The 24,853-nt window shown below is 47.0% G+C and overlaps 1 protein-coding gene and 1 long non-coding RNA gene across 2 annotated transcripts in view; one reads left to right on the top strand and one right to left on the bottom strand.

The window, feature by feature from the left end:
- Positions 1-9,666, bottom strand: part of LOC143434572 (uncharacterized) — a 38,615-nt gene extending 28,949 nt beyond the window's left edge. Inside the window, exon 1 of the long non-coding RNA XR_013104184.1 lies at positions 8,560-9,666. This is a non-coding gene — a long non-coding RNA (uncharacterized LOC143434572). The remainder of the gene's footprint in view (positions 1-8,559) is intronic.
- Positions 9,667-9,844: 178 nt separating this feature from the next.
- On the top strand, positions 9,845-15,083 carry Dlx6 (distal-less homeobox 6). Its single transcript, XM_034519666.2, has 3 exons — positions 9,845-10,851; positions 12,107-12,300; positions 14,110-15,083. Exons 1-3 carry the CDS (start codon positions 10,392-10,394, stop codon positions 14,359-14,361), a joined length of 906 nt encoding a protein of 301 aa, XP_034375557.1. The 5' UTR covers positions 9,845-10,391; the 3' UTR covers positions 14,362-15,083.
- The last annotated feature ends 9,770 nt before the right edge of the window (positions 15,084-24,853 follow it).

Below are 24,853 nucleotides of genomic sequence, written 5' to 3'. Positions count from 1 at the left end.
CAGCCAAATAAGGTCAGGACTGAACTGAAGACCTGGCATGGTTCTACCACCCAAGCATAAATTATTCCTTGAACACTTTGGATTTGGGGTGTTCTTCTTGTAAAAGACTTACATTTGTCCTTTAAGAAATAGGAAAATAATAGTGTGTTTGAAATGAAATATAGGGCAAGGTAATGATCTTATCATTCAATTATTTTATTGCTACCAATAAGACATACAGCTCCTCTTTCCCAGTGCCATGGGTGGTTGGGATAGGTGAAAAGATTTTCCTGGTATTTCAAGGATAATTAAACCAACACAAGTCACAAACCCACAGCCTGGCCCCTTTCTATATTAGGCTTTTACATCAGCAGGTTGGGGCATCTGGAGAGGATCACTTGAGGTGTGGGCTCCAGACTAGAGCCGGAAAATCCAGGATCAACCACAGCTTCTTTCTCTGAAACTGCCATTTCCTGGGACCTCGCCCTCCTAACCTACAGAGTCCTAGAAAATCTCTTTGTCTCGTATTTGTAGATGCCAAGTACCTACAGATCCTTCCCACCCATAATCATTTATAATAGAACTGGGCGAGGGAGGGAGGGAGGAGTGAGAAAGGAGGGGGAGGGAGGACGATTTCCTTCCCTTCCCACGAGGGGCTAACCCACTCTGATTTGATCAATTTCTGAAGATTATTGAGGGCAATTACTTAAAAATGCAGTGCCATTCAGAACTTCTTTCATGAGGATACAAAGACTGTGGCCGTTAATCAGCTAGACAACCACCACACCTCAGGTTTTGGGTCATCAGGAATGGGGTACTATAGGAGATTCCCTTTCTCTGGTACTGGCCAGTAGAATCAAGAAAGATATGGGGCTTCTCAGAAGTCCTCCCTCTGGGAAAAGGCTCTTTGGGAATCTGTTATGCCTGGGGTTCCCCTTCCCATGACCTTTCTTCCCTCAGGACTCCCCCCCCCTCTCTCTCTCTGCCTCCCTCCCTCCCTCCCTCCCTCCCTCCCTCCCTCCCTTTCTCCCTCCCTCCCCTTTTCCCACTCTTTCCCACTGCTAATATACTCCATAGGAGAGCACCTGAACCTTGAATGGACACATAGGTACTCCATTCTGTTCCATTATGGACTCAAGAGTCCACAAGTCCTTGAGCAGGTAACCAGACCGACAGCGCATTGTTCTGACTGGCCAGCGTTTTCAAACAACTTGAATTACAGACTGTATCTTGAATATGAATTAGCCTTCCGTGCTGGTGTGACTCTGCTTTGAAACTCAACTTGTCAAAGTATGGTTTTAATTAAAAGTCTTCCGTTCTGGAAAGATTACATGTTTTGTAAAATATATCCTACCATGAAATTTACTTCCACAATCTGAAATTAGGCTCCTTGTAAATGTTTTTACAAAAAGGAAGAAAGAAATAGGAGGGGACGAGTGTGTGTGAGAATGGTGCAGTTTATATTCGCTGTATTCCTTTAAGATATCCAGTCAGTGAACCACAGCACCCTAACAGGTAGCCAGCCTGGTCCATCCGGAGCTGGGACAAGGCCTCTAGCTCAACACCAGCTAGTAACCCGAAGCCGCCCTGGCAGGTGCGGCCCACGCAGCTTTAGCGGTTGGAGACAATTCAGGAGACAGACAAGTTAATCCCGCACTGATTTGTTTCGGATCCATCTGCAGGATGCAGGATACCCCCTAGGCTGCTGTAGGCTATAGACACCTGCCACCCTTCCTCTCCCCAACCTAGGATGTGGTGTTTGATACAGGACTCAGTAGAATTCAAGACAATACACATCTCAAAATTTAAAGTTCTCTCTTAAGAATTCTTAGCTAATACGACTGAAAATAGACATCCAGTGAAGTGTTTGAACTGCTCCAGGTCAACCTAAAAGCTTGCCTTGCCTTAGAAAGGCCCTCTGAATGAGCTCTTTATCATTATATCTTGGGGACTTGTACTGCACCCCCTCATAGTCTTAAGAGAAAAAGAGCCCTACTTTCCAGAGTGGGGGAGGGAAGATGCCTCCTCTCCATCTCATGGTGCATCTTTCTATTCAAGAACAGAATTAAGATCTGGGTCTCCACAGAATTCTTTTTTTTTTTTCCTAACAACTCTCTGTGGAACCAGCCAATTCTGACGGGATCTGCTGGATTTGAGAGTGAAACTTGGTGTGCACGCAGTGGATGAGATGAGAGCACAAGGGAGGGGCGCGGAGCTCCTTTCTTCCAGGTAATTGGTACCCAAGAACCAAAGGCAGGGAGGGGGTGACGCGGTAGGGAGGGTTATTTATCACCCTCCACCTGAAATAAGCAAGACCAATAACGCGCCTGGCTTCTCGCCCTGTTTACTCCATCCTCGTTCAGTGATTGGCAAAGCAGGCCCTGAAGGCAAAGGCAATAATTGCTCTGCTCTCCTTACTAGGAAAGTGTGTAGGCATTTGAAGTGTACTAAAAATAAACGAAGGAGTGAGAAAATGAAAAGGGGACAGAGTGACAATTTGCAGCAATTAAGGCGTCTGCGCGCTGTTGCCTGAGGAACAGGGACCCACAGAGGTTTTCGTTTTCTCAGGCCTGATGATGTGACTAACTTGTTAGGGAATTTGCGACCTAAGGTTTTGCACCGGGCGTGTTGGTGTATGTGAGTGTCAAGAAGCCCGTGTGGTGTCCCGATCTTTTGGGAAAAGAGGAGTGAGGAGCTTCGGTCTGTTTCTGGGCCCCTAAAAGACCAAGGGGGGGGGGGGAGGAGAAACAACTTCAAGAAAGAGTGGATCCAGTTCACCCTATTTCTTCCCACCCCGGGCTTGTTTCAAGTGAATGCCTCCCTATTAACTCGCAGGCACTTCTTTACAAGAACGTTAAGCAAGTCTTCAGCTCCGAGATGTCTAACCTTAAGAGGGGGGAAAAAACATCCCAAAGCTAACACCTATTTTACAACCACGTGAACCGCTGAAACGCGAAGGATGAGAGGTGGAGTTGGGGAGAAAAGGGAGAGGGGGCGACCAGCCAAATCAAAGCTTGGGAGACATTTTGACAGCAGGCTTGAAATATTACCCTTAATTTTTGGAAGATTTTCAAGAAAGAAGGGGGGGGTGAGAGCCACAACTTTCTCTTGTCTGCCACTCAGGCGGCCAGAGAGGACTCCAACCTCCAGCACATGCGGAAACACACGTTGAGAAATTGCTTCAAGATACAGTAGGGCTCTCTTGTCTTCCCTACCCCCTTCACCTCTCAAGAGCCAAGGACTTCGCAGAGAGGGTAGTAAAGAATTGGGGGGGGGGGGGCTTTGGGTGTCAGAAGTCTGTGCATTGCCCCTTGAGATCAAGGGTTAGCCCCAGGCAGTGAAACACCCCTGGGCCTGGCTCCTGCGGACCAGTCTAGCGACCAAACTGGCCCCCTGGTTGATCAACACCTCCCTTAACCCCTACCCCACCTCCAGCTGGGGGTGGTAGGGGGGGTAGCCACCGCCTAAATCCACCCTAGCTGGCTTCAATGAAAGCTGGCAAATCCGGCGAGTCTCGCAGAAAATTTATTCGACCCTAATTCAATTTTAAAGCGGATTTTTACTATTAAAAATGCTGCCGAGCAACACATTGAATTAATCTGACTGTACGGTTTTAATTACAGTGAGGGTTTCTCTACAAATCTGTACAAGACAGTGGCTGGCTCTCTGAGGATCCCTGCCTGCTGAATTCCATTATCCTGCCCCTGGCTTTCCGCAGACGGCGGCGCGTGGGAGCCAGCTGCGGGCGCGGGCGTTCCGCCTTCTCGGCTCCTGCCCCTCGCCCCTTCCTTCACCCCAGACCCACAGATAGGCCGGGATGCCAGCCTGTCTGCTTGGGACCGCTGGACTGGCATCCTGAATTGCTGCTCTTGCTGTTTTAATTGTTGGGCCCAACACTTCACCATCTTGTTATTAAAGAATGGCTGGTTTTGTCCCGGAGAGGTGGCCTCTTGTAATTTTTGGATGGGTTTTCCTATTACGACCTTGCGGAAGTGGTCAGTGTGACGAGAGAGAAGGAGGCTGAGGAATAGGGAGGAAAGGAGGAGGGGGTAGGGTAAAAGACTAGCAAATGGAGGCTGGTTTGGCAGGTCTAGCCCACCCATCTCCACCCCACCCCCTCACTCCAAGAGTAAATACACGCCACTGCAGGACCAGGAAACAGGACTACCTTTGTTAGTTTTAATTTTGTTGATTTGTTGTGAAACTAACATTAAAGTGATGTGGTACCCAGCGAACAGAAAAACCTCCAAGTCAGGCATAACAACAAAAGCTGGTTGACACTCTTCCTCTCTATACTCTTAACAACAACAACTCTTGTATTCCCTTTTATTTTATTTTCTGCCTTCCAAAGATGACAAAGTCAAATGCTAGCTTGCCAAATAGACATGCCCTCTCAGTGTGTTTAGAAAACCAAAAGCTTTGAGTCTCCGGGGGGAAGGAGCCCCACTTGAAGGAATAAAGATGGCAAGCAACATTTTTGTGCATAAAATTATTTAAAACAACACGGGAAAAATATTTTATCCCAAGGGTGGAAAGGAATGAGTTTCCTTGAGCCTAGGTTTGCATAAAGAGGATTTTTCTTTCCTGAACGACAACAACACAAGACAAATGGCACCGTAATCATTCGAAGATTTCTTTTTTTAATCCCAATTTCCAAAGGCTTGTAAATCTGTGGTCCTCTGGGGGAAAGTTTCATTTTAAAAGAATAAGTAATAAACTGTCTTCCCATTTATTGGGATGTTCCAGAAATAAGAAATAAATGTCTGTGAACAGATTTGTAAGAAAATTATAGAAAAAAACATATATCAAAAGATGGTCAGACGCAGACCATGACTCTTCTTTCTCACTAGTCAAAAGAGTTTCCACTTATACTTTTGTTCCCATTTTAACAAGAGGATGCTGTTCATCCAGGTTTCCCTGAAGAGCTGCCCCAAGCCTGGCTCTCTATTAACATACAGACATTTGCTATGACTTTATTATTGCTACTGCTGATGAAGAGATGAAAGAATTAAACAGAAGATGCTCCCAGGCATTTAGGAAGACACTGGGCAGCTATATTAACTCCTTATTAAGCCTAAAAATAGTCTGCCATTTCCTGTTGATGCTTGTTCCTGCCTCTCTAGGGCTGCATTTACTCTATAATGGCCAGGGGTCCTGCTTTTCGAAGACCGGTAAATGAAGGCTGACTTCCAGCATCCCTTCCTGCCCTCCTTTACTCTGCTACATTCCCCAGCAGGGCAAATATGGGGCAAGAGAGGGACAGCCTTGGTTTAGCCTATATGTTGAAAAGACAAACATCTGCATTTACCTTGTTTAAAACTGTTTAAGTACTATGGGTTCTTCAACGCTCTTCTCTCTGGAGCTGAAGGAAAATATGTTTATGTATTAGGGGTTAAGGTCTAATGTTTGCTAAATATTTGCTGAAAGAGACCAAAAGAGGGAAGGAAGAGAAGGGTGCAAACACATCCAGAAATGAATCCAGGGAGGAGTCAAATGATGGTGCAGTTGGAGGAAGGACCTAGTTAGCTGTATATCAAGTAACACCAGGAAATTTCAGATTTTAAAAAGTCTACAATAGAAGCCTCTAGGTTGAGACTTGGTTAGTGATATTCTCCAAATAAGCACGTGTGAAAATGCTGAGGAACCCTCCAGGAGGTCAGTGGCAGGTTGGGGTTTCCCAAGTTCCTGTTCTTGGAAACCAGAACTGGAGAGATAAGGGTCATACCCCCAAACTCTGATCAGTCTTCTTTTGGGACATTTAATAGCTAAATCCACTTTTAAACTGGATCTGGAGAAACCTGGAAGAGTATGATATTAACATGGGCTTTGCAGTTTTATTGCTAGAGAAAATACCGCCAAACTCTCAGCATTGTCTTGCCTAGGCTGGTTCTTTGAGCTATGCCTAAAGGTGCCACCGTTAGCCTGCGTCAAGAAATGGAAAGGGGCAGGTTTCTACCTCATGCCCTGGGGCTTTTACAGGTGTGTGTGTGTGTGTGTGTGTGTGTGTGTGTGTGTGTGTGTGTGTAGAAAAGGTTCTAGAATATCAGGTACCCTTTCCTTACACAAACACTCGAGCGAAAACACACACACACAGGGAGAGAGAGAGAGAGAGAGAGAGAGAGAGAGAGAGAGAGAGAGAGAGAGAGAATTTCATGTTAAATGAGGAAAGAACTAGCAGGAATTTTTCCACCAATGTCTCCCATTGAGAAGGGGATTCTTAATGTGGCTATGTAAATCAACACCGAGTTATTTCTTTGAATTCAAAGGCCATTTATCCAGGTCTAATTTCTTTAGAATTAACGTGATAACTGAGCCCAACTTAGCAACCAAACCCAGCCAAGTCCTGGACGGCTTGAATTTACTGCCACAGCCCCCATCAACACTGTAAACCTTCCCGGGAGATCCAAGCATTCTCAGCCCTCCACATGTCTGCAAACGTCTTCCACAACCAAACTGGGACAAATCTCGGACCCAATGAGCCCGCTCCTACACACCTATTCTGGCAAAACATAAGCAGGGGTATGTTAAGAAGGCAGTGTGTTAGTTTTTCTTTCTACTTATCGTGGACATAGTTCACAACATCTCAACACCTTAACACCTTAAAAAATAAAATGCAATTTAGGCCTCCAATCCCGCTTCCTAAAACATCAATGAATATAATTCTTATCTTACAGTAACAGGCCCTTAAAACAACTGCTTAGGCCTTTAGATTTCTACGTTTACTTGTATTTTGAATGATAAAGGCTTCAGTGGCCTTTCTAGCCCTCCTTCCCCTCCCACTGGCTAGAGTTGGCGGAGGTTCCCCAGAGAGCGAAACAAAGAGGAAGGAGCCTGGACTGCGCTGGAGGCGCCGGGGCCGAGAGCCCCTGAGGTGTCCGCCTTTTTGCAAGGCTCTGAAAAGCCCGAAGTTTTGCCTCTAACTGAAGAGCTGGTAGCAGGTTGCACCACGGTAAAATAGAGGGACAGTAGACTGTCCCATTTCGCAGTTTAACCCGGGTGCCCCAGACACTAGGCGAGGGACTAGGAACGGAACTGCTCAACTTCATTCAGTTTTGAGTAAAGCTCTGTGAGAAGAACAGTGCACCTTTGCTGGTGGCAAAGGCAAGCACTAGCTTTCCACCTTTGGGCCACAGTAGTCTTCCGCTGTTTATTCCCTGGACTGGTGGGAAGTGGGTTGCTTATTCCTAGTCTTCTATCCGGCGAATGAGAAAACCGAGACCGCTGTCCAGCCGGTTGAGACCCCCTTGCTCACTACTCTGTCTCTCAGAAACCAGCCTGGGTCACCTAATCAAATCCCAACAAAACCTACACCATGTACAACTACCCCCTAGCTGCACACTTACACCCCCAGGTACGGAGAGACACCTGAACGGACAATCCCAGCCATCGCGGCTTCTTTCATACTTTAAACAAACAAGGGGGAAAATCCCTTTGCAAACAGACGCTGAGCGCCTTGGATCTGGCGCTTAAGTGGTGAGCGGACATTTCCCGAGCCCACCACCGTCACCCAGATGCTATCATCAGAGTTAGTAGGCAAAGCAGTGCACCTGCGAACATTACGGCAGAGACACGGAAAAGCAAACGAGAGAAACGCCTTCATCGTGTTAACAGCAAGCTGCAGGGTATAGAGCAATAAAACTGCCATGTCTACCTGCTGGCTTTGAGGACATTACGAGCTGGGCTCGCAGCCCGAGTGCAGGGCCGGGGGAGGGGGTGTTTCTCTTTCCCTGACTTCCCTTTCAGCACCCCACCACTACCTTACCTAGCCTATCTTTCCGTTTCCTAGAAGATGCTGTTGTTTTAATTCATTGCCGAGATGTAAACGCACGGATCGCGTTACAGGTTCGCGTGTTAAACTGCACCTCTTGTTAAAAGGGAAGGAACAAGAGAGCCACTTAAAAATGAATTCAGAGTTACTGAACCGACACCCGGGACTCAAGAAGTTAAGCGTGGCAGGCTGGGTAAAGGAAGAGGGCGCAAATGTAGCTGCGGGCGAAACTATGGAGAAAGCCGGCGGGCCACTAGCCTCCGAAGGAAAGAAAGGAAAAAGAAAAGGCAAACTGGCCTGAGGGTACCTGGAGACCCCGGGCGGGTAGCTGGGAAAATCAATTAGCATAAGCTGCAGTCAGTGACTCCTGCGCCACGGGAAATTGTGAGGCTCCGTCTACTATCACCCTTTTCTGGAGTTCCAGTGGCAAGTAGCACCACTAAATTCTCTAATCTAGGATTCCTGGGGTCCTGAAGTTAATGGGCTTACAGACGACGAACGGTACAAAAATGTCCCAGAAGTTTTTCCAAAAAGACAGACTAGTCCCCCGTAACCTCAGACACCATCACACGGGGTTGCTACCCCACACATTTCTTCTTGTGGCCGAAAGCTCACAGTTTGTTCCCTGTACCCACCGAAAGCAGGCACCGAGCCCAGGGGTGGGGTATAGGGTGAGGTCCTCAGATTTCGCCCACCCAGTCTCCATAGTCTGGCCACTCGAGCTCCGAGAGTCTACCTGCCGGCCCAGGACCCGACCCGGTGCGGCCTGGCTTGTCCTTCCCCAAGCCTAGAGTTGAATCCGGTTCTCCTACCTGGTGGCTGGGCCTGAATGTGGCCGCCTGGGCTCCGCTGTCCCTGCTCCGCAGCTTGGACCTAAGAGAGCCTGGAGACCCAAGGGAGAAAAGCTAGATCCGTAGCAGTGAGCTGCTCCAAACTTAATGTCTTTCCCCAGTCCATCTTTGAAACAGAAGTGGTTCTACCACCTGGATGTGCGGATATAAACCCCCTTGCAAATAATAAATGGATTAATAATAACAAGGTATGAAGTTCTTTTTATAGAAAAAAAAGGAGAGAATTGAAACTAAATGCGGCAGTTAGACAACCATTTTGATAAGAGGATAATTGAGGCGACACTGGTGTATAATTAGAGGATAATTTATGCTATATCCACTTTTATTCCACCTCCCAAAATAAACCCAGTCCATAATCATTACAGGCAAATTGTTCTGAATTTTATAGCAGCAATTTGAACAAAGTACTGCAGTTAATCATGGGAGATTTTTGTGTATTCCTGATTAGAACTCTAATTGCCTCCTTCCAGAAAGTAAAAATAACTGTAAAACGACTCTATTTTTATCATTAACAATGTTGACAATAAAATAAAATCAATTGGAATTGTAATCGAGAGACAAATTTGGGACGAAGGCACTTTTACTTGGGTAGTTTATATTGTAATCAAGATTTGCCAAACCACTAACCGCATGTATCATTTGCATATATTTGAAAGCATTACAGTAGCTTCTGTTTTCAATAGGGAAAAAATGCATTACTGTCAGCCCTCCAACGATTCGCTTTCAGAGCAGGCTGCTGCGTTCTGGGGGTGGGAGGTAGTCCTCCTCTGTTGGGGGGGTCAATATATAGGAAATAAGGCCTAAAGCAGCAGGAATCTCTCCAAAGCAGGGTCTGATTTTTCTTTCTTTACTACCCCCGCCCCCTGCCATGAGATGGAGCCCAGATGTAGGGATTTTTCTTCCCTCTATAGCTTCAATAAAGTACTTCTGAAAAAACCCACAGTGCCAAGGTGCTCCCTTGGGAGTAGAGTAGAGTTGGGGTCCTGAGGGAGGGGGGAGGTCAAGTGAGGGGGGGTGGTCTGGCTTTAAATGCTAGGGCCACTGCTTCAGAACACAGGCAACCTGAAGGATGCAAATGTTTGCATCAGCCTCCAGCCAGGCTATTCGGAGTCTCCAATCCTGGAAACAAGGGCTCTAGGATACGGGGTTGGAGCTTCGATGGGATGCGTCTGCAGCCTACCGGGCGCCTCCCTCCACCGCTGCTCCCCTTTAGCTCCGGGCGGCCCCAGGTTGCAGCTCTGGGCTGAGCTTGTAGTTGCTTAAGGTAGGCGAAGAACTCCGCCAGCAGCGCACACGCCAGTAGAAGCGGTGCGCCTGTGACGTCAGGGGGCGACTGACCAATAGGGAGGCGCTGCCCTTTGGAGACAAACCATTCGACTCGTGGCGTCTGCATCAAGTCTGAAAGCAGACGCGCAACTTTCGCAGAATCCACCTTAAAATCTCTGCTTTAAACTGCACCAGCCCCCAAAAATCCAAGGGGGGAAAAGCAAGGGGGGGAGAAGAGAGCAGATTCCCCCTCCCCCCTCTCCTCTCCCATCCCTCCCCCTTCCTCCTCCCTTTGGGTTAACAAGGCCCTGCTCACTATATCTCTTTATATTAAATATATATATATATTAGAGAAGAGTGAGGAAGAGAACCACCTCCGCCCACTCCTTTAAAAAATTTTTTTTTAAAAAAAAATTTTGCAAGGATCCCGGGAGCTAAGGTGGCTGCAAAGGGGAGAGCGGTGCGAGCCAAGTGGGGGAGGGTGAAGGAAACCCGGGAGAAGGCTTTCTCCAGCCCCCAAAGTTTTGATGATGACCATGACTACGATGGCTGACGGCTTGGAAGGCCAGGACTCGTCCAAATCCGCCTTCATGGAGTTCGGGCAGCAGCAACAGCAACAGCAGCAGCAACAACAACAGCAGCAACAACAGCAGCAGCAGCAGCAGCAGCAGCAACAGCAGCCGCCGCCGCCACCGCCGCCGCCGCCGCCGCAGCCGCACTCGCAGCAGACCTCCCCGGCCATGGCAGGCGCACATTACCCTCTGCACTGCTTGCACTCGGCCGCGGCGGCGGCGGCGGCGGCCGGCTCCCACCATCACCACCACCAGCACCACCACCATGGCTCGCCCTACGCGTCAGGCGGAGGCAACTCCTACAACCACCGATCGCTCGCCGCCTACCCCTACATGAGCCACTCGCAGCATAGCCCTTACCTCCAGTCCTACCACAACAGCAGCGCGGCCGCCCAGACGCGCGGGGACGACACAGGTGAGAGGCCGTTTAGGCAGCTAGCTTCGCCCGCCTCCCCACTGCCTCCGACCCCTCCCGCCCCGCTCACTTCCTCCACGCCGGGGCCTCCGCCGGCCCCCTCCTGCGGGCAGCCCCGCGCGCCCCCAGTCGGGCCCCCGTGCGCTCCCGATCGCCTGGCGCCTGCCTGCCGGCCTCTCCCAGCCGGGCCCCTTCCCGCCGCCGTGGACCCCCCGGCAGGCTCGCCCCGCGATCCGCCTGGCTCCTCCGCCTCCTGCGTGTGGTTCCCACTGAGCCTCCGGGCTGTGCGCTAGCCTGGCTCTACGGTCCCCACTGCTCCCTCCAGCCCACCAGGTCTGTGCGCCCTCTGCCTTGTCCCTTCCCTCTCCGCCGGGACCCGCGTTGGTCCGGACTGGAGACAATTGTGGGCCACGACTGAAGGACTAGTTAAAGCTTCCCATCTCAAAGCTGGGCGAGCAGTGGCCTACTTTGCGTGGGGCACTTGGTGCGCCTTGGTGACTTGGAACGAAGCTTTAGCGGCCGAGAGATACTAATGACAACTGGTTTTGTTTTGTTTTGTTTTAAATTCTTCCCTTGTGAGCTTTGAGGTGTCCCCTGTCCCCAATCCTGACCCGGCTCCCTCTCTCTCTGGGTTTTCGATAGTACTTTGGCTGCTCCTTTGTTCTTGGAGGCGAAGCAGAGGGCCTGGGGTTGGTAGCTCTCCGTTAGTCGCAGCCTGCTCTGGAGCTGCTCTGAGCTCTTGGTGGTGTTTTGTGTCTGGGTTTTGATCCATGCGAACAGAATCATTTCAAACCTACAGAAGGGACTAAAGCACTAAGCGTGTAGCTGGGTGACACAAAACTAACTGGCCACGTAAACACGCGGGTGGCTCCGATACAGCTCTAGGCGTTGTGGGAAAAAAAAAAAAAAAAAAAAAAAGCCAGGCCAAGAAACCGCTCTTGGGCCTAGAGAAGACAAGCCTTGCAGCGCCGCGGACTGCGGAAAGCGGCCCGCGCTGTCTTTGCTCTTGAGGAGCGCCTCCTTTATGCCCCGGGCTTCCTAGATAACGACCACTCTCAGGCATTGTTAGGGTCAGAGACCTGATCATAGAGAAGCTTTCAAGCCTCTGGGGACACGTGCCCACACTGGTATAGCCGGGTTATTACGAGGAACCCTTTTTAAACTTGGGAGAAACTTCTTGCAGGCCTTGTCACATGAAGGGGGAAGGCAACAGTGGCCTCACAGGTGACAGCTTCTCTGTGCCATTTGCTTCCAGATCAACAAAAAACGACAGTGATCGAAAACGGGGAAATCAGGTTCAACGGAAAGGGGAAAAAGATTCGGAAGCCTCGGACCATTTATTCCAGCTTGCAGCTCCAGGCTTTAAATCATCGCTTTCAGCAGACTCAATACCTGGCCCTTCCCGAGAGAGCCGAACTGGCAGCTTCCTTAGGACTGACACAAACACAGGTAATTCCCGGGAAGCCCGAATACCCTTGAAATGCTGGCCCCGCTTGCTACCCGTGCAGAGAGCACACCAGGAGGAATTCTTGGCCTAGTCAACCAAGGATGGAAGGAGCTAAATGACCAATGCCTGTGCTCCAGTTACGCACTTTCCTGGGATCACAGTTTGGAACAAATGACATGGTATTGAATACTGGATTGCATTTGCACATACACCAACCCTCTGCGACCCCCGCTGAGCCTAGGATCTTTTGGTGAACAAATTCAATCAAATCTTATTCCAGAGCAGAATAACATGAAGTAGAACAAGTGTGTGTGTGTGTGTGTGTGTGTGTGTGTGTGTGTGTGTGTGTTGAGGGGTTATCCGGCTAAGAGGCAAAATAGGGCCCATTCTTAAGGACCCAGTAGTGGCCCCTCGGAACTAATATGAATTTCAACTCATTGTCATAGGAAGGAAACTTACAAGCTGAGACCAGGAGCAAAAGTTAACTAGGCATATTTTCTAGTAGCTTAATAAAGGCATCCATGTGCAAACTATTCACTTCAGAACTGGTAAGATAGGGTTTTCTGTAGTTGAATCATCCTGGTACCAAACAGTACAGGCTGAGGTACCTCCCTGGAGCACAGAACTTGACAGAATTGAGAAACAAAGAGAATGTTCCCAAATCGTGGCCTGGGACAACACAGATAACAGTCCTGCTGACCTGAAAGCTATACTGGACATTTCAGATTTCACAGAAAGGGGCCTAGAGGTGAGAATATCAGCCTGCACTCTAAAGCCAGCAGTCAAGCCAACCGCATGGGATGGCTAGGGCCTCTTCTGGTGTGCATCATCTTTAACCAGCAGGGGTCCTGCAGGTCTAATAAGACAGTTGCCAAGTCCTTACAGGATGGTATCTCTGGGCCATGTTCCTGAGCTCTTCTCAGCCAGCCTGGTTTCTATTGCCATGTTGCCACTGAAGATATTTGAGGTTTGCTATGAAAGGGCTCTAGATGCTCCCTGACTCTTATTCTTACAAAAAACAGATTCTGGAGTTTTATAGGTAAGGCTACATTGTGAGTTTTCTTTCATCCAGAGATTTGGGTTGTTGACTTAAATCAGCTGCCAACTTACTTTCCTAGATTCTGATTCTGTAGTTTTTAGAAGCCTTTTGACTTTTAGTAGCTACCCCAACAATCATGTGATGATTGATGACTTCTGTTTGCTTAAGCAACATAGGACGCAGGGAATGGGGGTTGGTGCATTTCTTAATCCTTGCAGGACTGGAGAATATTTATGTTTGGAGAAAGATATCCTAGGCATATTCCATGGTATGTGCATAGTATGCATAGTTATGTTTGAGGTATTTTGTTGTGAACATACAACCTTTAATCAAATCATAATTGTTTATTACTTGATATGCATAGCATAGCGAACTTGGAGGTTGGTAAATATAAAAGCTGAACAAGCCAAAAGAGGTAAATTCAGTTGTACAGTTGTGAGCCAGACTCTATTCCACTTAAAAGTCATAAAATTTTGGGTCCACCGATCTCATTCGATTTCTTTCTAATTATATGCTGATACTTTAAAACCTCAAGCTATAGGATTCAAATCAAGAATCACAAGAACTGTAGGCATTCTAACAAGATACCTAGTAGGCCCAGAGTGGATGGAGGGATGGAGATAAAAACCTTGAAAGAGGGAGGGGAAGGGGGCTTTTGGATGTCAGTGGTGGTTTGTTTGCTTGTTTGTTTGTATATTACTTAAGTCTGGGATGACACTGAAGGCACCAGTATGATATTTATCTGGCCTAATGATTACTACATGTCTTACAGGTGAAGATATGGTTTCAGAATAAGCGCTCTAAGTTTAAGAAATTGCTGAAGCAGGGTAGTAACCCACATGAGAGTGACCCCCTCCCGGGTTCAGCAGCCCTGTCACCGCGCTCACCAGCTCTGCCTCCAGTGTGGGACGTTTCTGCATCTGCCAAGGGTGTCAGTATGCCTCCCAACAGCTACATGCCTGGGTATTCGCACTGGTATTCCTCACCACACCAGGACACCATGCAGAGACCACAGATGATGTGACTTGTCTGAGTGAACAGCCTACGGGAGCTTCTGAAGGAGACAAGGAGGATCCCTGGACTCTCTTACATCTGCCAAACAACCTAAACCTTGAGCGCCAAGGAACTGTCCCTGTGATCTGGAGATCTCTCTCTCTCTCTCTCTCTCTCTCTCTCTCTCTCTCTCTCTCTCTCTCTCTCTCTCCTTCCCTCCTTATATTCTTTCCCCCTCCTTTCTTCCTCTCTTCCTCGCCCCTTGTTTTTTAACCCTTTTACTCTTCTTTGTTTCTTGACTCTTTCCATCTTTTCTTTCTTCCCTTCTTCCTCTTCTGCAATCTCCTGTCTTCAGTAACCTTAATAAGTAACTTTGTAACACACACACATTCACACACACACACACACACACACACACACAGAGAGAGAGAGAGAGAGAGAGAGAGAGAGAGAGAGAGAGAGAGAGAGAGAGAGAGAGAGAGAGAGAGACTGGCTTTTGTGCCAGTGTTCTGGAAACCCATCACTGTGAGGATATTTTCCTTCACACTCTGGGATCCAGGCCCCGAGCCTCCTCTTTAGTGCTCTCTATCCAAATGACTTTTTTTTTTTACAGACATTCTCTACCGGCAGAAGAATCTGCACAAACATGGCAGCATTTTTACTTGTTTAATGAGTTTAAGATATTACGTGATGAAAGATTTTGGACTCCTGAATTTTTATTTACCAATCCGAGACTGGGAGGAGGAGGAGGAGGAGGAGGAGGAGGAGGAGGAGGAGGAGGAGGACGAGGAGGAGGAGGAGGAGGAGGAGAAGAAGAAGAAGAAGAAGAAGAAGAAGAAGAAGAAGAAGAAGAAGAAGAAGAAGAAGAAGAAGAAGAAGAAGAAGAAGAAGAAATGGAAGGTCCCCCCCCCCCAATATCCCTTCTCCAAAGGAACAAAAAAAGAAAATTTGGCTGTAAAATTAGAATATTGCCACAAAGAAAACGCTGCATGTCTTTTCAAAACCCAATGATCAGGAATGACAACTCAGCTAAATACAAACAGTAACAGAAACAAGAAAGATGCTTTTTGCATAACCCACCTCCAAACTCTGAACTGGAATCAAGAAAGACCAAGAAAACAACCAAAATCACCATTCCATTGCTTTGACACCTTTCCTAGGTGAATGGTGGCATTCACTAAGCTAATAGGGACGTTTATATCAAGGAACATTTCTGTATATATTGTTGAATTTTAGTTGTATATATACTTTGTATGTTTTTGTCTTCTTTCATATATGGAGTAAAAGCCACAAAATATTGGGAGTGTCCTCTATTGCTCCATGTCTCTGTCTGTCCATCCTTCCTCCCTTTCCACTATATTTTCTATCTCTCTTAAAATATTTTTTTCCTAATATAGTGTGCTCTATGCATACATATTCGGTGCCTGAAGAGATGTCAGCTTGCACTACAAGCCTTTGTCTCAGGTACTTTAACATGAGCCGTGGATGTTTTCTCTGCCTTTTATTTTAATTTTGTTGTGATTCATACACATTTTTACATTTTTAAACATTAGAATAACCTAGACCCAGCTTAACTTCTAGACATTATTCAGCCAATTCCAGCACTGTATCTGAATATTTTCCTTCACCTTTCCCCAGCTAAAATAGTACAGCTATATTTGCCCTTGGAAACAGTTAAAAAAAAAAAAAAAGGTAAAAAGAGAAAAGAATAATAAACCCAGAAAGCAAAATGCAAAATGCACAATTTTGACTACTTAATGTTGAAAACCCAGTTGCAAGCTAGCAAGGTAGGAAAATGTTCTATCCTGCAAGAAACACATCCTTCCGATCTCGTGGAAAGCAAAGAAATAATGAAAATGAAAAGTCCTTTCGTCATACAAGCAGGAAGCCCCATACTGTGAGAATTAATGGCTACAGACCTGGGCATCCTTCAAATTATGAACCTTGAAACCACTGAGCCATTTATCAGAAGTCAATAGAGATACTCAGAGTGCTCCATATAATGACAGCGACATACAGTCGTGCAAAAGGACAGTCACTATAATTAGACACAAAGCAAAGACTACTTACCAATATCCCCGTTCCCTTTTTTGTTGAGCAACTTCCACGCTCAGTCAGTCTTCAGAATGGTTTAAAACCGATCAGTCTTGTCATTTTCTAGCATTCGCATTGTTACATTAGGAAAAATGTTTTCTTTTCTTTTTTCCCCCTTCCTACTGTGAAACTTTGGGTTCGTAGCTCCCCAGGATCAATTCTGAACAAAGCCTCCAGCTGCAGTGCCATCCAATTTGAAGCAGACATTGGGGACAATTTAAGGTTTTTATCCACAAGAAGGTTTTTTTCCATTCTCTTAAATGCAGCCATAATTAGAGTAATTTTTCATGTAGCCCGCTGATTACAGCGTTTTTACCGTCAAAGATAATTACCTGTAATTTTCTTCCACTTTTAATACTAAAAAGCCATCTTTATTTAGATTCAGGAACAGGAAAGGCGAAACAAAAGAGGGAAATTATTCTGTTATTCATACACAAATTGCAGAGATGTAGGACCTAAAATTGAAAATTAACCAAAATTATAATGCTGGAAAGAATGGAAGAGGCTGCAGAAGTACAGCTGCTAGGGAGCTTTGCTGAATTATTCAAATTATGTTAGAGAGAAAGCTACCATATATCGAAACCAACACTAATTTTTTCATAAAAAAAATTCACCAAATATATGCCAAACCACTGTGAGTGTATAGAATTCTGAAACCCAGAAAATGTATGTTACTAGGTTGGAGGTGGAGTGCTGAGGCCTCTGCATCCGTCTTTATCTCTTAGTTAACATGAGCTTAATTACAGAGATGCTGTCAGATGGTCCCCCTGGAACTCTGCTTAGAACTGGACTCCCACTGGATCACCTGAACTTCAAGGGTTAATTTTTTTTTCTCCTTTAAAATATATTGACCCCCAAGGAAACTGGTTCCCAGAGGGAGGGATTGGTAGGAGGAGCATGGGTGAAAGGCGTTGCCAGTTGAGGTGTCTATTGCGCCTCCCCACGTTCAAAGTGCCTACTAGGCTGTAGAGTTTGAGTTCCCGAGCCCTGTTCTGACCATTCTAAGCGGTTGGGGTGGGAAGCATAGCTATTGGGTAGGGATATAGGAGAGAGACAATTTTTCCTCCTCTCTAATAAATAAGCGCCACATTATCTTTGGGCACACTTCTTGCCACGGTAGAAAAGCTTTCCTGTGCAGGGTGGGGCAGTCAAAGACATTGTGGGATCCCACACTAAACACTTCTAGCTACTTATAAAATTTACAGGGTCAGGAAACAGCGTCATCTAGAGATAGAATAGCACAGCTTGTTGCCAATATCTTCCTTGGTACGTAGACTAGACTGGTTCCTTGGCTTCATAAGTTGTCGGTCCCAGCCAATCATCCCCCCTCTAAGCTCAGGATCGCAGAATTTGGGCTCAGCAAGAAGTAAGCTCTGCGATCTGGACAGCTTCCCCTCCCCCACTTCTTCCAAACACCACCACCACCACCACCACCACCACCACCCACCCACCCACACACACACACACACACACACACACTCACACACACTGAGAGAGAGACAGAGAGAGACAGAGACAGAGCGACTACAGTTCTAGGCAAGGCCCTAAGTAACAGCCTTGAAGGGTTTCACATGTCATTTATTCTACAAACTTTCCCCCAGCTGGAGAGAAGATGTCCAAAGGGCTGCAAAGCCCAGAGATTCAGGCACACCTGCTTTTGCTAACATCCGTCCGCATCGCTGACTGCAAATAAGCAAGCCACACAGCCAGTTCTGTTTGATCTCTTGATGCCTCAAAACCTAAAATCATGGCCGCATGTAAAAACCTCAATGTATTTACTTAAGATCAATTGTAAGTAACAATTTTCAGATAGATTTTTAGCTTGGACTCTCAGCCTCCTTCCACACCTCACAGAAACCTGGTCCTTTCCTAGTCTCCAGTCACAAACTACACCAAACACTATCAGTCCCACAGAAGCAAGACAGGCAAGTCAGGGTCTTAAAGATCCCGTTCTCACCAGATCAACTCTTGTTAAAGGAAACTGAAAGGTCAGAACCCAAACCTTGAAAACAAAGTTGCAATTCAAATAAACCACAACATATTGTATACAGCTTGGAGAGTATGAAACAAGAAATAAAAACCGTGCCTAGAAGTTAGAAGTATGCCAGAAATAAAAACTTACCCCGGTGAATATCTCCTAAGCAATGATCAGGGTCTAGAAATCTATACTGAGCCGAGGCACAGGAGAGTATTTTTCTGAGTCTCAGGGCAGAAGCTCTGTCTCTATATTCTTGGTTGAGTGAGCACATCCAGGTGTGAAATTGTTTGCACACCCCAGCACCTCTTATATTGCCAGCAAAATTAGCTGTTATTACTGTCACTGTTTAGTGATGGTTAGCGTGATACAAAAAAAAAAAAAAAAAAAAAAAAAAAAAGCTGCTGTAATCAAGACCTGGCGCATCTTTGCAAATTACAGATAATTGTAAACGTCCAGATTATGATAATAGCATCCTAATCCAGCCTGCAATATAATTATTACAGAGTGTTACATCTGAAACTGTCCAGTAGGGCTAATTCAGCCATTATTTAGACCCTATTTTTTGTACTGCAAATGGGTTGCTGAGTTGAAAATGTACGATTGTAATTTCACGGGGGCACTCAATGAGTAATGGTATAGGAAGAGGAAAAATACAAAAGTGAAATGTGAACAGTAGCGATCAAATCAAACCCTGAAGGACAAAAGGCTGTTTGATTCATATGGAAAAAGAAGAGCCAGAATTAAGAAAATAGCAAATCAGTGGTCTGAAGTATTATGTGTCCAAGTCTTCAACAGTGCAGAGCTGATGCATTTGCAGGGGCTCCTGCTGCTGCTGCTGCTGCTGCTGCTGCTGCTGCTGCTGCTGCTGCTGCTGCTGCAGGCTCAAATAATTTTTCTTCTTCTTCTGTTTTTTTTTTTCCTTTAAAAAAATACTGCTGTCTTTCTTCCCTCTCCCATAGTATTTTCTACTTTTAAAGGTGCCCTTCCCCCACAGCCCCTCCACCACAGCAAGAACATTTGTCAGTCCCTCCATTCTTTCCACCAAAACCACCACCTCAGAATGTGCCTGTCACTTGTTTATGAACAAATTCTTAAATGAATGTGCAATTGCTCTTGTCATCAAAGCAAACTACCCTGGCTGCTATGAAATGTGTATTCCCTCCATCTTCGTTCTCTTTTACAATAAAGAAGCTCTACAGAAGAAGCTGCACACGTATTAATTGATGTTAATTAAATATAGTCAACTGGGAAGCTGTTGGTTTGACTATTTGTTTTCATTTCATTATTAACTTTATTAATGAAAATCTCCCCCCCCCCAATAAATCATTCTGGCTGCTTCTATGTCACAATCTGCTAAGAGGGCAAGATTCGCCATCACCTTCAAACAGGAAAGGACAGAATAGAAAGAATGGAGAGCTGAAGAGCCATTGGGAGACTCTTGCTGGTCCTAGAGTCAAATCCTCTGAGGATGCTATTGCTTCCAGTAGTATAAACCATGCCCTGGTAAAGACTCCTCTGGATGAATTCTGGTAGCGACATCTCGGTCAAAGAGAGATACTCAAAGATTCTGTTTACCAAGACTTCAGGTTTCCTGTGTTGAGCACAGAGAATTTCCTCGGCCTTTTTTCCAGTTTCTAGGCCAATTGTGTTGATTTCACCTCCTCCCAAGAACATCTTACAGACCCACACAAGCTGCCCAGCCAAGGACACCCAGCAGGGTGGCAAGCAGGCTCCCTAGCTCCTGTGAATTTAAGGGCAATAATGAAATGTCTCCTGTTTAGTGACCCCTGTTTATAGATGAAAGTTGAGTCCATATTCTGCACCCCCCTCCACCCACCCTTTTCCCCCACCCTGCAAATGGCAAGTGGCAGAGATAGTCCTAGTTGACAATAAGCTTCCGCTGGCAGTTTCTGTTTTCATGCCTTTCAGGGAAAAAAATGCTTTAAAAAATCATAGCTTGGGAACTGTTTACCATCCTTCACACCCACCCACTTCTTGAAAAAAAAAAACAAAAACAAAAACAAAACAGTAGACTGTGTATGGTGGATTCCACAGAGAATTGTTACTGAAACCAGGAGAGAGAGGGGTGGCAGGGAATCAGGTCATGAAGCCATTTTCCCTTCCTGTGGTGAAAGGTCGTAATGTGTGGTATTTCACGGTTTTATATAAATCTTGGTTTAGGATGTTGAACAGACTCAATAATACATGTGCTTTTGGCAAAGAAATCTATTCAGAACCCCATAAATCAGAAGTCCAAGCGAAAACAGCGCAGAAACATTTAATTGCTGTAAGAATCGGACTCTCCTTTAAAGAGAGATTCGCGTAAATTCGGTTTGTATCTTCAAAGTTAGAACTCAAAGTATAAAACAGGTTATTACATTACAGTGGGCAGCCCTGGGTGACTGAAAGGGAAAGGCTCTTCCATCCCTCAATCACTCATACCTCTGGCAGTAGATACCTTGTATACTTTCTGCCTTGCACCACTAAGAAATCTAAAGCCTGTCAGAGGCAAAAGAAAACGTCAGGAATGCGGGTCGCCGGTACAGGCTGTGTAGAAAAGATTTAACTAACACCACGCGCACCGCCAAGATGTGGGCTATTTTCTCTTGGACTGCGACTGGGTCAAAAATATGCAAGGTCTGTGGGCAACCTGGAAATAAGAGGGTGTGGGGAGCTGGGGACCGGAGTAAGTCGAAGAGCCCCCTCCCCAAGCGCTGGGCAGTGAGAGCCTGCACCCAGCACACGGGAGATGGGGGGGAGGTGCTTGAGAGTGGAGGAGGTGGGGAACCGTGGGCTGATCCTCGCGGGTGGCGTACTTCCCAAAGACGTCTCAGAGCTACTGCCCTCAGGGTGTGCCTTCTCCGAGGGCTTGAGAGCTCTAGGTTGGCCAGATCCCAACGGCCAGTGGGAGGCGCTGGATCCAGGAGGTGGTGAAGAAGGAACCGGGATGGGGTGGCTGAGTAGTCTTAAAGGTCCCTCTTTGAGAACAACAGGAAGCAAGAAGGGGGGGGGGGGGTGGGGGGGGATGCAGAACACTTTCCAACAGGCATCCAGGGCAATTCGAGCTATAGAGTGCTCGATACCGAACTGTGGAGGCGGCTGTGTGCTATAAAGCCTGGCTCAGGCTTGCTGTGGGTGACTCTGAAAGGGTCAGCCAGGAGACCGCGAGCCACTGGGCGTCCGGTGCGATCAAAGGAGCCATAGGAGGCTAGCCGGCGCGCCTTGGGTTGTGGGATAAGGGGCGGGAGAGAAAGGGTTGTCCTTAGGCGGGGAGATACTGATCTGGCCAGTGTCACTGGGAGGGGATGCGTGTACATCTTTGTGTGGGTCAAAGCTTTTCTATGCAAGGCCGAGCCCTAGGGGAGGATCCGAGTGGGAGTGGACTGACTCCCTGGTAGGTGCTCGACGGGAGAGAAAGAGCGACAGGGAGAGAGAGAGAGAGAGAGAGAGAGAGAGAGAGAGAGAGAGAGAGAGAGAGAGAGAGAGAGAGAGAGAGAATATGAATCAAGGGCAGCGAGGTCTGCGGGTTCTTGAGTGTGTGTGTGTCTCAGGCCCTGTGGCTCAGCACTGGAGCCGCCTGGCACCCACAGGAATGCAGCTTCCCTCGGATCCCCAGGCCGTCTCTTGTCCCACAAGGAGGTGGCCGCCAGGAAAAAGGGGGAGAATGGGGGTAGAAACCCGCTTAGCCCAACCCAAGTCTCAAACAAAGGCCAATTTATCTGATCTTCAACAGGAGGTCCCGGGAGTCGGGCAGGGCACCGAAGAAATCACTCAAGCCTTGCCAACATGCCCTGGGCCTCCGAGCCTTTGCAGGGAGGTCTCAAGATGGAGATTGAAAGTATTGTGTGGATGGGGGTCTGCCGTAAAGAAAATTAGTTCTGAAGTCGACTTAATTCATCTTGGGGACATTAGACAGAGGACTAGGTAAGTGAGGAACAGAACCGGCAGGCACACGTGACTCCTACTTGAAGTCCAGGGCGAGTGTGGTCTGCCAGCACCAAAATGGAGCGCTGTGAGCTTGGTACACACAGGAAGAAACAATGGAGAGGGAAGGAAGGTGAGAGGGAGGGCAAGAGAAACAGATATTTTTAGACTTTGCTTAGGATCTGTTATTTTTACATCCTTGGGCGCAGGACTGCAGGGAGTTAAATTCCCCGGGGAGAATCCCCGCGGTGCCAGGAAAGCCCGTTGCGACTCACTTGCCAGAATATTTTTGTTCACCGCTCCCCATCCAAGTTAAAAGAAAAAAAAAAATCACCTCTCAGTTCAAGAGACCACTACTAGCGAGGCTCACACAGGGGATGAAATCCTAAAACCAGGTCCCCACCCCTGCCGCCGCCACTACACTGGGCTTTTGGCTTAGCAGCAAACCAGCTTTGGTGTCCTTAACAACCAGCAATGCCCCAGCTTGGGGTGAAGGGTGGTGATTAAAGAGCATCCCTCTTTTTCTCTGAGAAAAGTCTGGACCCGCCCTTCCCTCCGCTTGGCTGAATCTGGGGGTCGGAGGTAGTGAAGAAAACCACACACACCCCTTTCCACCAGGGATGAGAGCAGAGATGACATCCACCCTCTTTGGAATGCCAAAATGGAAAGAGCTTGTTCCAGGCGCATTTTTGACACTCTTGGGAAACCAGTGGGTGAGAAACATTGGGCGGGCGGGGGTGTGTGTGTGTGCGGTGGATGTCCCCTGCCAACCTTTTTAAATACACACTCTGGGGTGGGGACAGGCCCGTGACCACCAGAAAGCCAGGTCCTGGAAATCAAGACCAAGTCCTCAGAAAGCGCTGGGATTCTGGTTAATGGAAACTACTGAAATCTTTGTAAGCAAAGAAAGAAAAGCAGAAAACAGACACCTTCATCTCCTTCCCCATTCTACTCTGGGCCACTACAGAACACAAAATGAGGCTGGAGCCTCCCCAAACACCACCGCCCCCCACAGATGGAGTGGAGTGAGGACGGGGGGGGGGGGGATAAAATTTTTGGAGATAAATGTCTGTTTGGGCAGGGTTCCGCAGCCCAGGTTGCCTAGAAGTGTATGCTTGCCATCCCCAAGGACCACTGAGTTCCAAACTGGTGGGCTTGGTATCACTTGTGGGAAGAAAGAAAAGGAAAAGAGAAAGGAGAACAAATGGAGAACAAATGGCTGATGGGAAAAGACGAATGGGAAGAGACTGGAGAGACAGAAACTGACTCTGTAAATGGCCCAAGGGCACACAGCTTGCCTTTTCGGTTCTCGCTGCTGGAAGGGTCCTCTCTGGAATCCTGAGATGAGAAGATGCAATTTTTCATGTTCTAATCCCCCCTCCCCAAGAGGGCTCTTTTGTCACATTTATTGCAGCTGACTTCCTAGCTGTGGAATATTTCCCACAAATCTAGTAATTTCCAACATTGCATGTTCCTTTGGTGTCATAAAGAAATAGATTTAGGTGGACCAAAGGCCAGCCAGCCACAAAGATGCCTATAATTCAGGCCTGGGGGCACAAGTCTGGAGCCAGGCTGTAGCTCTGGCCACAGTCTAGATACATACATACAGGTGTTAGGGAGGCACAAGTGAGGGGCCAGATTGCTGCACCTCCCATACGCCTGCCTTAAAGATGGCTTCACGAAGAAATTCTCGCAAACATCCCATTTCCAACGCTTCGGAATTTGCCTTGCCACTGTTTTATGTAAAAGCAGAGCAGGAGATCATGAATGAGGCACGAAGTACGGGTGCCGGTGAAAGACAATTATATTAAGAACACTCTTTCACCTCCTCACATAAAATGAAATCAATATAGGGCTTCCCCTTCTCTCCCCCTTTTGTTTTGAAAAGGAATTCTCCCCACCCCCATATTTCTCATTTGGCCTAGTGCTGTTAGGTTCACTATTGTTCTGAGTCCCTACGGTATTTTCTTGACTGAAAGAATCTGGCCAAAGGTATAGTCATGCACATTAGGACTCCAAGGCTTAAGATACCACTCGCTATGCACTAAACATTTCAGATTTTGGAAAAAAAAATATAACAGGAATGAGAGCAGATTTCCTTTTCTTCTCCTTTCTCGTCGTGGAATGCTCCTTTCAAAAGGACCCTAATTTGTCTAACTGCAGTATACATGCTGACAAAAGAGGGGGTTTCCCACCAGAATCACTTTGAGCTTAGAATTCCAGGTTATTGAGGAATTTCTGTTGCCTTTTTCCCCTCTCACATGGTAGGAGAAATGAATTTAGTTTCAGTATTTCTTCCTACCTGAAACATTTGGAGTTATATTTAATATCATCTAAATGGTATTGTGGCTAGGGGAAAAAACAACCTAAACACGACAGTACTATAAATATATGTGCAGACAGATACCTAGAATAAAGCAACCAAAACAAACACATTTCTGCAACCATGAAGCTCCTGACTTCTGTTTTGCACTGTTGGATTTCTGGATAATTTGTCTGTTCTTAACCATCTGCATATAACCTTACT

Source organism: Arvicanthis niloticus, chromosome 15 (assembly GCF_011762505.2).
Source record: "Arvicanthis niloticus isolate mArvNil1 chromosome 15, mArvNil1.pat.X, whole genome shotgun sequence".
In the NCBI taxonomy this organism is placed as follows: domain Eukaryota; kingdom Metazoa; phylum Chordata; class Mammalia; order Rodentia; family Muridae; genus Arvicanthis; species Arvicanthis niloticus.
This window is presented reverse-complemented; position numbering and strand designations above follow the sequence as displayed.

What these genes read in the sequence shown, in the direction of transcription:
- Dlx6 (XM_034519666.2), top strand. Translation starts at nt 10,392, where the DNA reads ATGATGACCATGACTACGATGGCTGACGGCTTGGAAGGCCAGGACTCG. An exon ending in GACGCGCGGGGACGACACAG is followed by an intron (nt 10,852 to 12,106) that starts GTGAGAGGCCGT and finishes ATTTGCTTCCAG; the next exon opens with ATCAACAAAAAACGACAGTG. An exon ending in TAGGACTGACACAAACACAG is followed by an intron (nt 12,301 to 14,109) that starts GTAATTCCCGGG and finishes CATGTCTTACAG; the next exon opens with GTGAAGATATGGTTTCAGAA.